This window comes from Megalops cyprinoides, chromosome 1, assembly GCF_013368585.1.
Source record: "Megalops cyprinoides isolate fMegCyp1 chromosome 1, fMegCyp1.pri, whole genome shotgun sequence".
In the NCBI taxonomy this organism is placed as follows: domain Eukaryota; kingdom Metazoa; phylum Chordata; class Actinopteri; order Elopiformes; family Megalopidae; genus Megalops; species Megalops cyprinoides.
The window spans coordinates 55,454,070-55,467,553 of record NC_050583.1 but is presented as its reverse complement, the minus strand read 5'-3'; the positions used below and the strand labels follow the sequence as shown (position 1 = coordinate 55,467,553).

The 13,484-nt window shown below is 41.7% G+C and overlaps 1 protein-coding gene across 2 annotated transcripts in view; it reads left to right on the top strand.

The window, feature by feature from the left end:
• arid5b (AT-rich interaction domain 5B) overlaps positions 1-13,484 on the top strand; it is a 64,588-nt gene that overhangs the window by 30,828 nt on the left and 20,276 nt on the right. Inside the window, exons 1-2 of one of the 2 annotated variants that reach the window (XM_036548942.1) lie at positions 10,841-10,996; positions 12,479-12,597. In XM_036548942.1, coding sequence (XP_036404835.1) covers positions 10,879-10,996; positions 12,479-12,597 — 237 coding nt within the window. In that variant the 5' untranslated portion in view covers positions 10,841-10,878. Of the gene's footprint in view, positions 1-10,840; positions 10,997-12,478; positions 12,598-13,484 lie in introns of those variants that run through there. The other variant, XM_036548934.1, reaches the window with a different exon arrangement.

Below are 13,484 nucleotides of genomic sequence, written 5' to 3'. Positions count from 1 at the left end.
CATGAGTGCATCACATGGGCAGCCATGCATCTTAACCAACAAAAAGGCATTAGTGTTCCCAAACGCACAATCATCAAAATGATTTCGTAGTCTCCCAAGTCGTTTATGTTCATGTTAATATGGTCATTAAGTTAAATGGTTCTGATTTTGAAATTGACTTGTTTTTACTACTTTTTTCTTTTTCTTTCATTTTTTTTGTGTTGCTAGAAAAGTAGGTCACAAGGCCAGAGCAAAGCCTTTATTATTCCAGACTGGTGTGTACTTAAAATTAGACAACCTAACAATGACAGTCACTGCGAAAACATGTTTAAGTGAATGTAGGTTTTGAAAAGGCTTATCTGGGATTTGGAGAATTTTTTCATTGTCGTTTGATATTATTTGGAAACTGCTGTATAGTGAAATGTGAAAATAGCAGTGGCGATGTGTGGATCTGTGGAGGGGGACATGAGCTGACCTGAGATCAGTGCAATCCTGGGGCCGGGGGAACAAACACCCTTATCCACCGCCTCTATCGTTTTGACCTCAGATTTTATTTCCTGTGAGTGTCACTGACCACGCCATCTGTCACGCTGATAGATGACTAAACACAGTGCAGAATCCTTTCCTTTAGATCTGTTTATTTGTTTTCCCAGCTCAGATGCAGATGATTCATATTTCGGCCTTTGAATGCAGCGCAAATGATTCCCAAACCGCCTCACACAAGGAGTTATATATGTGGATCTGAGAGTTTTATTGTAATGGCTGAGCAACCCCCCCCCCCCTTCAAAACACCACCCACTGAGCCATTTCCAGGTAGCGCTGCAGACTCCCTGCAGATGGACACTGCACACGTACTCTCCCATTCCTATTCATTTCATGCGCGGTGCCAGCACAACAGAGGACAGCTCATCCCCGCGTCTGAATGACGTTAATGTACCGTGTGAGGAATGGAGGCCATTTAAATAGGGCAAGGTTGTAATTTTCAAACTTGCGTGGCATATTTTTGCAACTTCAAGTGAGAGTCGGTGATGTAATGCGTGTGAAAAATAGTGTGCCGAAGGTGACTTGTGACATAACGTCAGGCGTGAGATGGCATCATTTTGAAGTGAATTTTTAAGCAAAACCTTGCTCAAAACAAATCAGGCCAAAAAGACTAAAGTACACCAAGAAGGCACTTTCATGTCTATAGCACAGAACACAGGAGTCAGCAACATTCCCAGAAGCAAAATGATAAACAGTGAAACGGTTATTACAGACAACGCTTTGGTTATGTCATTTGAATGTTAAGTTTTGGTTGCGCAAGCCTTTATTTCTTTTCTTCCCTTTGAGGTTTTATGGTGTGAATACGTTATGTTTTGCATACCATACCGGCAGCAATGATACAGAGGTTGAATTTGCTTCATTTTACGTTTCACTGTAATTAACTGTCATTAGGTTGAGTGGTTTGGACTGCATCAGAAACAAAAAAGGAATCAGCCCCAAATAACACGGTGACCGCTGTTTGGCTAAAAAAATCTGTAAATATTTATTTTATTGTATATGTTTCATATTTACTATAAAAACAATTTTAGCGAAAGGCTTTCATTTGACTGGGGAGTTGCAGTCTGTTATAAGTTTGCATAGCGCAGGGCCATTCATGCAGAAATAATAGACTACCATTTTGAAGAGCTGTACAATTGGGGTCTTAATAGCCCTCCAGTTCAGTTTAACAATTAGTTGGTGCCTTTGCTTTCCCCCAGTCATTGTAAGCACTGAAATACTAAGCCAAATCATGTATCATTATGGGAATGCGAACGCGAGTGTACGAGACACACTATATCAACAAGGCCATTTGAAAGCGTGCGATAAGGAGTAATTACAACATGGGCTGTGTCTTTCAAAAGCCTAGTGCTCCAAATTAGACGATGGTGTTGCTGTGACTAATGGTTCATGTTTGAGCTGTTTCTTCTCTTTCCTTTTTTGAGCTGACACTCTGTTTTTTTTTTCTTCAGAAATCACTTTTTGCAATCTGCAGAGGAAACATGTTGGAGTATATTGTAAATTTACTTAAATATAATAATTTACTTCAAAGGTTTCAGATCAAAATCCGTATACATATACATGCACACACTTGCACAGGCACACGCACACACATTCACAGGCACACACACACACACACACACACACACACACACACACACACACACACACAAATGCTGAGTAACTCCAATAGCTAATTGCCCTTGTGTTACATAGTAATATGCTGGCTAGCTTTCATTGGTACTTACTTGTATTTCCCCCAGTAAAGCTTTCTCATTCCTTTTTCCACCAGCATAGTTCCAGTTGGTGACAGTACTGTTGTGGCTCTGCCCATTTGCTCAGGCAGTGACTTAACTCTTTCGCAGTGCTTGCACACCGTGAAAACCAATGTGTTATGTCTGCGTAACAAACGATTTTTTTCTTTTTCTTTTTTTTTTTTTTGCTACAGCTCAGCATACTTTGCTCATTTTAAAGGTCATCTGGAAGGCCTTGTGACATTTTCACTCAGCACTAGAGGTTCTGCGAGAATACATTTTACACAGGGGGCCAGGAGGTTTATTACAGCAGTTTAACTGCATTACAGTTCAGTGCATTACATTTATCAAAAACAAATGATTTCACTCAGCCTGCTTGAATTCAGATTCTGAATGCACTGTCCATTCAGAAATTCCACAGTGAAAATTCTTGTGGACAGTTCAGCCCTGTCTTCAGACCTTATAAGTGCAGAGCTCTGAGTTCATCCCACTTCTGTCACCACATACTGTAAGCGTGGTCACGAATGACTGTGCCATGATGAGAAACTAGTTCACGGCTCTCTGTGTGCTCATTGAGGACTGTGTGATACTGAAAACCCAGCGAGAGCATATTAGCATATATATATCATCAGTTTAATAACAAAGCAGTTTAACAGGGCTCATTGGAACCTGTTTTTCTGGGCGTTAAAAGCTTTTCCTCTCTGGCACAACTGAATTCAAAATGCCAACAATTAAGTTCTTCGAACAGTATAATTGCCTGTTCCTGGAATCACTGAGTGTTGTTTTTTTTTTGTTTTTTAAGCCTGCACATTTCATAAATACAATTGCATTAAGAGGAGGATTAATGAGTAAAAAAAGGTTTTATTACTAATTTCTCTCAATATTTCATTAATTGTAATTATTATTCATAATATACTCAGAGCAAAGGAGGGGTTTAAAGAAAAGAAATATTCTGACCCATTATCATGCCAGGGGTATGGACGACCCATTGCCTTGTTTTATTTGAAGATATGCAAACACTCCCAGATAGCAGCCAGAGAGGCAGGTTCATTTCTGTACGCTCTGCCTGAAAGACAAATGGAGGCTGTCATTTGCGTTCATCGTGGAAGGCCATTCCAAACAGCGGGGTCCCTGCAGGTTAACTTTGTTGACCCATCTTGCCAGGAGAGGAGAACTTGCAGATTCAGGTTTTACCAATGATATGCAAATGTGTTTATTGTGAGTGGTGGAAGCTGTGAGGCTGAAGGATTTGGGAGGGGGAGGGTGGTGGTGGTGGGGGGGGGGATCCTTGAATCATGTGGGAGGAGGCGGGGTGGGGTGGGGGAGCTGGCAAGTAGAACAGCTTGGTTGTTATCAGATTTCCCGGGAGATGGGTTTGAGATGGGAACTGGCGTGTCATTTGTGGGCATTTGTCCCTCTATACTGGTGTCAGCTAAGGTGGGCTCCCCTGACAGACAAAGCAGACACCACTAGCCACAGGGGCCCCGAGCACCTCACTAAACTCTAGACAATTTCAGATAAACATGGGAAAGTTTCCAGTCTCAAGAAATCAAATTTAGATACAGATGTTGCTTGATGATTGAAGGGGGAAAAAGTTTACTTTCATACTGCATTTTTTGAGCAAATGTGCATCACAAACCACCTTGATAATATTTCAATATATCTAGAATGGTTGATAACAAGGGACTCCGGTCTATCTTGTGAATGCTCGGCATGGTAAAAACTTGCAAACACTTCCATTTTTCCCCTGAGAGGCCTGTCAAATGAGAGAAGAAAGAGGAGCATTTAAAAGACAGATGAGGAAAGCAGGGCCCTTCTCCTTTTTTTTCTAAATCTTAACCGTCAATGCAGCAAGACACTGATATCAGAGTGTAATCAGATGGCTAGATGATGTCATCAATTCTGAGACTAGCTTTGGGAGGGTTGTTTTATCTTAGGCCTGTAGGCCCCAGTTTTATCTTTGTAGTTTTAACACCACTAAAAATAATAGGAGGTGTGAATGTCCCCTTGATGTCAGTGTGTGTGTGTGTCTGTAAAGTGTGGAATAAATCCGTCAAGTCAATGCATCCAGCCCACCTTGGGGGGGTGGAACACCAACTTCAAAGTTATATTAAGTTTCTTGTAAATATACATGTGGCCCCGGTTGCCCGTTGTCATGGGGACCCCGTGTTACAAGCCCCGCTGTTTGCTGTGTAATGATGATTAGTGCCTGGCCTTGGGCCACCGCTTGAGAAATCATACATGCAGATAACAACGGCTTCATCCTATTACAGACCTTCCACCATTCAGCTCACAAATTCTTTGAAGTTATAATAGGTTTTAAAGTTCACCATTCATTGTCTGTAGGCCATGTCAGTGTGTGTGTCGCACACATGCCAATTCTAGTTGGAGCATAAACGCTTAAATACACATATGTATCTGTGCAGCCCTTCAACCTTTCCCTATCCTGAATATAATTAGTGGTGAAATTATAAAGAGGACATGATATGGGCTTGCCCTGAGTGTGATTAAAGGTACATGTCTCTCCAGGTAATTATATGCACTAAAAATCAAAGTTTGGGAGCCAGTCTGAAACTCTGTTATCAGCTGCCACATCTCCCATGGTAAAGTCATCCACTATGGAATTCGCATCATCGCAGATGCACATCTACGTACGGTTATAATGGCTAGACAGCCAAAATTCCTCCTAATTGCTGGGCGAAAAGAATACATGCGTTTCTCCTCTGACATTTCATTTCAAAACGACAACTCAAATTTAAGGCATTCTAAGAGAACTGTTAATATCTTCAAAGGGAAAGTCATTGTATATCAGTGGTTCAGGTGCCATCATACTAGAATTTTCTAGGCTTGAGTTTTTTCCATCTATTGCAACTGCCTTCAGCTTAATAAACTGCAATTCTTGTATTTATATGAGACTTTTTCAAGATGTTATCCATCTTTCCCTCGCTCTCCCCCCCCCCTCAGTTAGTCTAGCTTTTCCTGAAGGAGGAAAGAATAATGAAGGGCACTCTTGTTTTTCTACACAGAAAGCAAATACAATCCCTAAATAATGCAACATATCCTAAATTCAGAAATGTTTACTCAACAACTGCATATTGAACATGGCTTCCACAGCGACTGCCATTGTTACAACACTTTTATTTTGTTACAGCGCTTTTATTTAATTCTTTTGTGTCCCTCCCATTTAAAAGGCAATAACGGCAGGCGAGCTCAGACAGGGGGAGGTTTTCTAATTGGTTATTTGTGCCATTTGTGTTTGCGCCTAAATAAATAAGTAAATAAGGTACAAGTGATACCGCGGTATCAAGTGTGGTGTCATCTCTAAAATCTCTGCTCCGCCTGACTGCCCTAGACTTGTCCTTAAGCAAGTTTGTCAGAGCCGTGCAGTTAAGATGGAAGAGAGGGCCGGAGAGATGCACAGCGAGCTGTTATATAATCCCGTGGAGCACATGCATTAGGAGGGATACAAGCACATAGTTTTGATAGCTGTCTGCAGCGCATGCTTTGCCTCTTAACATTGCATCTGTCAGCCTAATTGCACTTGCGCCGCGCTGGCAGTAATGCAGTTGCATCAGCTATTCTGATGCTAATTTTCCAGTGTATGTCTTCGCCCAGTGAATATCGGGCAATTTATATTGAAAAATGTACCACGGTCTGTATGATTACCCTCTTCTAGATTATTGCTAGTAGTTTTAAAATTGGAAACCACTGATCTTTTTTTTTCCCTCTCCCCCTCGATATGAAATATTTATTGTGAGGGAGTGTAATGTTGCATTTATCAGTATGTATTATGAATTATACATATCCTCATATTATGTTTGCATAGATCTGAATGTGCGCTTGCATTTTCTTATTTATGATCAAATGTATAATTTAACGCAAATATTTTAGAAAATAAAAATGCCTGCACACTCTACATAGACTCTCTCCCTGGTCAGAAAAAACCTGGTCGTAAAAAAAAAAAATAGCTGTCTGTAAGTCAGAATGCAAGCGTTAATTGCCCCATCCGTTAAATGTCAATACGGATGGCAGGATCCCTGTGAAACCGCAGTGCGTACGGGTGTCTTCATTCGGAAGGGCAGAGGAAGACCGGGAGAGGGGGAAGGAAAAAAAAAAGGCTGTAAAACGGGATTTATGGGAAATGGGACGGCCGGGTGTTGCGCATGCCAGAGAGGGTAGGAGCAGATAAACTTGCAGCCGGGGCCTCCTCTGTCATCCCCACTGTGTGACGTTTCTAAATGAGGGTGAAATGCAGCGTATGGAAGATATACTAAGTAAACGCTGAGCGCCGGGATTGTGTTACAGCGCATCTGTTGTTCAGCGGGGGCCTGTTAATTTGTATGTCTATAAATCCCTGCTTGTAGTGTCCTGTTCCAGGGTTACTGGACCTTGCTCCAGCCAAGGCTGACCCTTTGCCAAGCCCCTTTCAGAACGTGCATGCCTGGTGCCTGCGAAAGTGTCTGTGCCGTAAGCTGAAACAGAGGGATTAATAGAGTCTTTAGAGGAGGTTTAGTCCCATTAGTTTTCTAGGGTACTTTTTTTTTTTTTTGGGGGGGGGGGGGGCAGTTGTTGCTCTTTGTGGTGATGTTAAAAGCTGGTGGCAACATGTTGCCGGGAGTATTCCTCTTTGTAATTGTGCTGTGCCTTTGTCCCATTTCTTGCTCTGTCTGCTTTTTATTATCAACAGCAAATGGCGTTTGAGTTGTAAGGTAATGGCAGTGAAGAAGAATGTTTTGTGCTAATATATTTCTGTGGTCAGTACGAGAAGAGTAAGGTGGACACTCTCGCTGCTGTTATTATGGATACTTCAAATGTGCTAGAAATGCACAATAAAAGTACAAAGGATGTCACAATGTAGGAATATTTTAAAGAAAGTTGTGGATACCGATTTCCTGTGCTGAAGATTTTAAATAAATTCCTCTTAAGTATGGATTTAAAGCTGTGGGGATACTATTTAGTCCAGCACTGAAGTGGTTAAATGATTCTTTCATGTTTTTTAATCATCCATGTATGATTCTGTCTTTATAAATGTGCCTTGGTTATGTGAGGTCATTATTGCTTAAATGCAGAGTAATACCTCACAGTGACACTAGAGGGCAACTACTTGTCAATGTGCAGCTCGCTAACATGAGGGATATAAATAATTCAAAGTAGTTCTCTGGCTAGCCAGTATTCATTTTCTTGTCATATTTTCTATTTCTTATAATAATAGCTATAGCCCCAGGCTAGTGAAATTAGAACAATATTTTCATGCAAGTAGCCTGAAATGGTGAGCTTCCAAGCCAGAGAGAGAGTGTCTGCTTTAAAGGGGGGAGAGGAGAGAGAGAGAGAGAAACAGACAGAGAGGGAGAGAGCGAGAGAATGTTTTACATTAGATAATGATCAAATAACAGTTGGTCATGAGTTTATAGAGCTGGCTGATGGAATCAAAAATGCTGTTCACCATGTGGTACAGAACACTTCCGTGGAAAAAAAACATAGCTTGGATTAAAACACATGTATAATTAGAGGAGTCAGATTTGCTCTCCATTTATGCAAAAAATTGCAGTTTGTTCAGCTGCCATTTCCCCCCCTTTACTGCGGTTCGCTTTTAAGTTCCTTTCAGTTATTTTTTGCAGGTGATACCGGATGACACGGGGCAGTATAACTGAAACCGCACTGTGCATGGCAGACAATGCATTTTATCTTCATAATCAATATTCCAGAGAGACAGCCCTGCGCTCAGAAAAGTTCCTATCTGCGGTGCGTGTGTGTCCAACAAGGGACAACAAAGGGATGTTGGGCAGACAAGTCTGGATGAATATTACAAAAGGCAGGGGTGCCACAGTTCCATAACCATGGAATAACAAGGTATGAGCTGTGAATGATTTAAGGAAATTCGTAAATGAAATATTTAGCACGCAGGTTTTCAGCTGATGCAGCGAACACAGAAATAAATGGCGGGGGGGGAGTGACGGTGCAGTTACACGTGCTGTACAACAGCACTGCCCAAGCACAGGCGCTGATGAGGCGGTCACAGATTCACTTAGGTGTGTGTGCGTGTGTGTGTGTGTGTGTGTGTGTGTGTGTGTGTGTGTGTGTGTGTGTGTGTGTGCGCGAGCAGTACAGTGGCTGCATTTCTTGTCCCCTCCTCATCTCTTTGCATGCACTGTGTCACATTCCTGCAGTGGGGACACACCAGCGGCATCAGATTGTGTTTAACCAGTTTTTTTTTTTTTTTTAAAGACAGTAAATTCAGAGGAGTGGAACAATGTCTGGGCCTCATATTCAAATTAGGGAAAAAAAGAAAATGAAAACGACTTACAGTAAAGGTCTCGGATTGTTGTATTGAGCAGGGCTCCTAACTACATATGATTAAAAAATAGATCAATTCCTGTTTCAGATGGGAATTGGGGGAGCACACAGCATTATTTAGCGAGGAAGGTATCATTTATTCATCATGTGTGTTTTTCTCCTTCTGTGCTTGGCAGTGCCATCTGCTGTATAGAGTGGTATTAAATCAGAGAGACAGAGAGAGAGGGAGAGCGAGAGAGAGAGAGTGAGTTCAGGGGGATTGATTTTTCCCTTTTTCTTACAGACGGTAGGCTGTATTCTGTGTAGACAGATCTGAAGTGACAGAACATTTTTTTCCCTACTCTAGTAAACTGATATGAATATTTCTGTCAGTGCTCTCATTTGCCTTTTTTTATTGAAAGATCTATATTTTGCATTTGTGAAATTAAACACAACAGCAGTGATAATGATCATGGTTTTGGGGGGTGGGGGGTGGTATTCGCCACTGTGGGTAATTAAATAAAGGAGTTTTAGAACAGCTATGCTTGTGGTATGGCCTAGAGTGGAGACAGGTCATTTGAGTATTCTTCTTCCTGAAATCAATACATTAAAGATAAAAGGCCTACATCCTCCAGCATTAGTTTCTCTCCCCCCCCCCCCCCCATCCCCCCCCCGGAGTAATCAGTGCTGTAATTGTAATTTGACATGACCACGCTATTTAGATGAAACATCTTAGAATTGCTAAGAGGTATTTGGTTTTCTTTCTTTTGATTAATTTGACTGCTGAATAATGTGGACAAATTGGTAATAATGAAATTGGTAAATTAGACAAAGCATTGTCAGGCAGGAGTGCAGTGTTCCACTGTATTATAAATGAAGTTGTACAAGTGGGCTGCATTTGTTGTGGCTTGTATGCAATTAGCTGGAACTCACTTCCAGTAGAAGAGTGACAGAGAGCCAATTAGAAGAGATGGCACCAGCTTCTTACATACCAAAATATATCTTGATGTATGTATTTGATAGTGGATGGGAGCAGTTTCACCAGAATTGTCTGAACATTTACTTTTTTATGTTTGTATTGCTAAAGTAACAAATGGTACTAACTTGTTACATACAAAAATATACAGTATTCTTGATGCATGTATTTGATAATGGGTGGGAACAACCTGTTCCACCAGAATTGTCTGAACATTTTAATATTTATGTTTGCATAACCAAAGCAATGAATGGTACCAGCTTCTTACATGCCAAAATATACTTTCATTTTGATGTTATGTATCTGTTAGTGGGTGGGAGCAGTTTGTTCTGCCAGATTTGTCTGAATATTTTCTTATTTATATTTGTATAGCTGGTTGTTTAAGATGTGTCATTGCTGTGATTGCAGGTTGCACTCAAAATAGGCACGTTCCACTATCATGGTTTGTTTGTGCTCCCTGGAAAAGGCCACAGGTCTAAATCACAAGAAATATGACGGCAGCATCGAAGTACAAGATAACAGTTATGGCATTCTTCACATACTGTGCCTGTCCAAAGTGAGGCTTGTTCATTCAATTTGATTTCCTGAAAGACTTCCTCTAGCTTTATAGATTCTTCCATCAGGGTGTCTTGAGATCTACCGTAAACGTGTTTTGTGAAAGGGAGCGGGAGAAGAAGTTGGAAGGATATTATGTGCGCTCAGGGCCTCGGCAATGCACTAATTTTCCTCTGTAAAGTCATAGAGGGCTTTGATGAGCAAAGCGGTGCATCATTCCGACCTCAAGCCCAATGAAGTCATTTAAATGCTGGTTTTGGAAAGCCAAAGCAATGAATTACAACGAGAAGATCTGAGGAGGATGAGAGGCTGGGAGAAGAAAAAAAAAACAAAAAACAAAAACAAAAAAACTAAATCATTCCTCAGCTAGGCAGGGGCTATACAGAACAAGAATTGTTACATTGCTGCTTATTTTACCTGGAAACGTTAGCGTGAGGCCACCGCATTCCTGGGAGCGACAGTAAAGTTCTTTTCTCAGTAAGAGCAGCAGTTCGCCCTTTGTTCTTGGTGCTCTTGCTGCGGTACAGTGACACAGTTCTGCACCGTGCGGTTGTGTTTGCCAAACTTTAACCCCCCCCCTCCCCCTCCCCCCTTCCTCTTATCTGGAGAGAGCGCATGTATATGGGTCCTGGGGAAAGTCAATAGAGGGAAGAAGTGGGGCAGCGGCTCCATTGGCTGCGCCTCTGGACGCTTTCGGCTGCCTCCCGTCCAATGCCCCCTCCTCCGTCCCGCTGCTTCTTGGCCAGACCCTAATCTGTTTATGTGTGGGTAATGGAGTGCTGGAGATGGGGCCAATAGAAATCCTGAGAGCCAAAAGCCAAAATGTTCACTCCGTTTGAATCGCTGGGTGCTTTGGGAGCACTGGACGCGCATCACATGCCGAGTGGCGAGAGCTCGCCCTTGAAAACGCAACCGGGCAGCTCATGCAGGGACATAATGGGTAATGTTTTCTCTTTTTTTTTTAATAAGTTTTTTCTGTCTATGTTTTTTATTATTCTGTCATTTCAAAGTATAATTTCACATGGTGCGTGGCTCTTCCTGACAAAGGCATGTCCCTTTTCTTTTTTTCAAGCATGATTTGTGATGTTTGCGGCTTTATTGTAATGCTGATATGAAGCTAAATGCATCTGGTTACTTTGAAATATGTGCTGTATGTTTAAAATGTGGGAATGTGCTCACTCTGACGGCACACTAATAAAAACAATCTTATTGAATGTGAGCTAATATATTTCAGTAATCATGACTAATTCATTACTCATAGGCCTGGAATTCAGATTGTTGTAAGACTTGCGGTATAGGAAAAAAAACAGAGAGAGAGAGTGCATTAATCTTTTGCACAAAGACAAGTTATATTTGAGAAAGAAGCTTTTTGTTGCGAAAATGTCCCTGTTTTAAAATGACTTTGTTGTCTCATTCTGAGGCCTGAACAAGCCTGTTTGTCTGAGAGATGTATGAAATAACCTGGCTGTTGCCTAGGTGATAAAAATGTAGTACATAAGTGTTTTTGTGGTAAAATGGTTTAATTTCATTTGCTGTTTTGTGCTGCCGGCTGAAAGACTGTGAAGGAAAATGTCATCCAGTCACAGTAGATTTCACCTCCAGTAATTGCTTTTTGGGTAACGTTGCTTTATTTTAAGATGTTTTGTTGTTTTGCTTTAAAGTTTAAACTACAATGGAAATATGATTTGGCCAAAAAAGGTGTTAGCCTTGGGCTCCCCGTGACCTTGGATATGATTTAATTATCATCACACATGGAATGTTGCTTTGAGTCACCCCCATTGAACTCAGTTCATCTGAGTGCCACCACTGTTTCTGAGTCAAAGGCCTGTCTGACTTTCTCAATGGCGATTCTGTTTGAACAGTTGTTAGCAACTGTCATTTTTGACTTGATTTGTAAAGATACACAGGGAACAAAAGGACTTCACAGGGAGATTACCACACTGTGTGAGAAATGCGATAAGTGACATGAGGAAGATGCCCTGCCTTTCTCCTTTGACTAAAAGTTTCCACTTGGTTAACAAAGCTTATCATTTTTAATAAAAAGTAACTTTAAGATCGTATCAACACACGACAAGAAGGCATTATGACATGAGGTTACGTGTGCTAATGTGTGCTTGTATTGTCGTACAAACTATTGACAATGGATGGTTCTTGAATTTTCCATCCAAGAAACAGGTATTGCATTTCTTGTGTGTACGCATGTGTCAGCTAAGCTTACACCTTGTTGTTATTGGCTTCAAACCAGCACAAAACAGTTTTTTCATGGTGCCTTTGGGTGAATTGTACATTTAATGTATCAGCACAGTGTATAGCCTATCGCATAGTGTATGTGGCAGGTCCTTTGGGGAGAATCAAATCCCGAGGCCACCTTTCCCCTGCCAGGCCTCGCGTCTGATTGGCCGCTGCACTCTTGTCTCCCCAGCGCCCAATCTGAAGGGCCGACCCCGGAAGAAGAAGCCCTCCATCTCCCAGCGGCGTGACTCCCAGGGCCAGAGCTCAGCCAAGGAGGCCAGCAGTTCTGAGGGCAAGGCCCCTGCCAAGGTACCTCTCATTAGCATTACATTTCCCCTGCACGCCTTTTCAAAACCCATTTCGGAGTGGCCGCTCTCCAGGCGTATACTCTTTCACATTTTGGCATGGAGGTCCAGTTTTCCTTGGGCACCAATAATGTTTAATTAATGTTGGGGTATCAGGTATTTATAGCCCTTGCTCGCAGTTGTTTTTCCTCTTATTTTAATGACCTTTGTCCCCCATAATGTGTTATCTATCCATTACCAGCTTCGGGGAAGTGTATAATGTTTTGGGTTCCTTTCCAGTTATACAGTTTAGACTTTCTTAGCCTTGCAGTTTGTGCATGCCAGTTTTCCACTGAGCTGTAGTCAGGCGGAACTGAGATTGTCCTTGTTGTTGAGGTGTGACTGGAGCTGAGGTATGGGAAAAATGAAGTCCTCTCCTGTTATTCTGAAACTGGAATCTTGGTTCTATTAAAAATCCTGCCGTCAAGTAAAATTTATAGTTAAATCTTGTTTTTATATGTACTCCACAGTATTAAACAAATTATACTGTGTCCTGTTAAAAATTTGGTACTGGCTATTAAAATGGAAGTGCATGCATTAAAAACATTTTAAATGACAGTATTGCCTGGATGTGGTAAAAGTTAGTGGATTTGTTTAGTTTGGTTGAAATCAGAACCAACGTTCTCTTTGTTTGCCTTCGCATATCCTACCGGCCTTGATAGCTCCTTTTCAGAAAATAAATGCGCTTGATTATCTGTAACAGATGGATAAACAGACGTGTGTGGGCCAGCAATGACTGTTGTGTGACAGCATCACTCTAACAGAGCTCCGGCTCTTCTCGCGGCTCCGGGGGGCCTATGTACTGTCAGCGGGGCCCATGTACGGACGGCACCTCATTGCTTCCAACGCGCC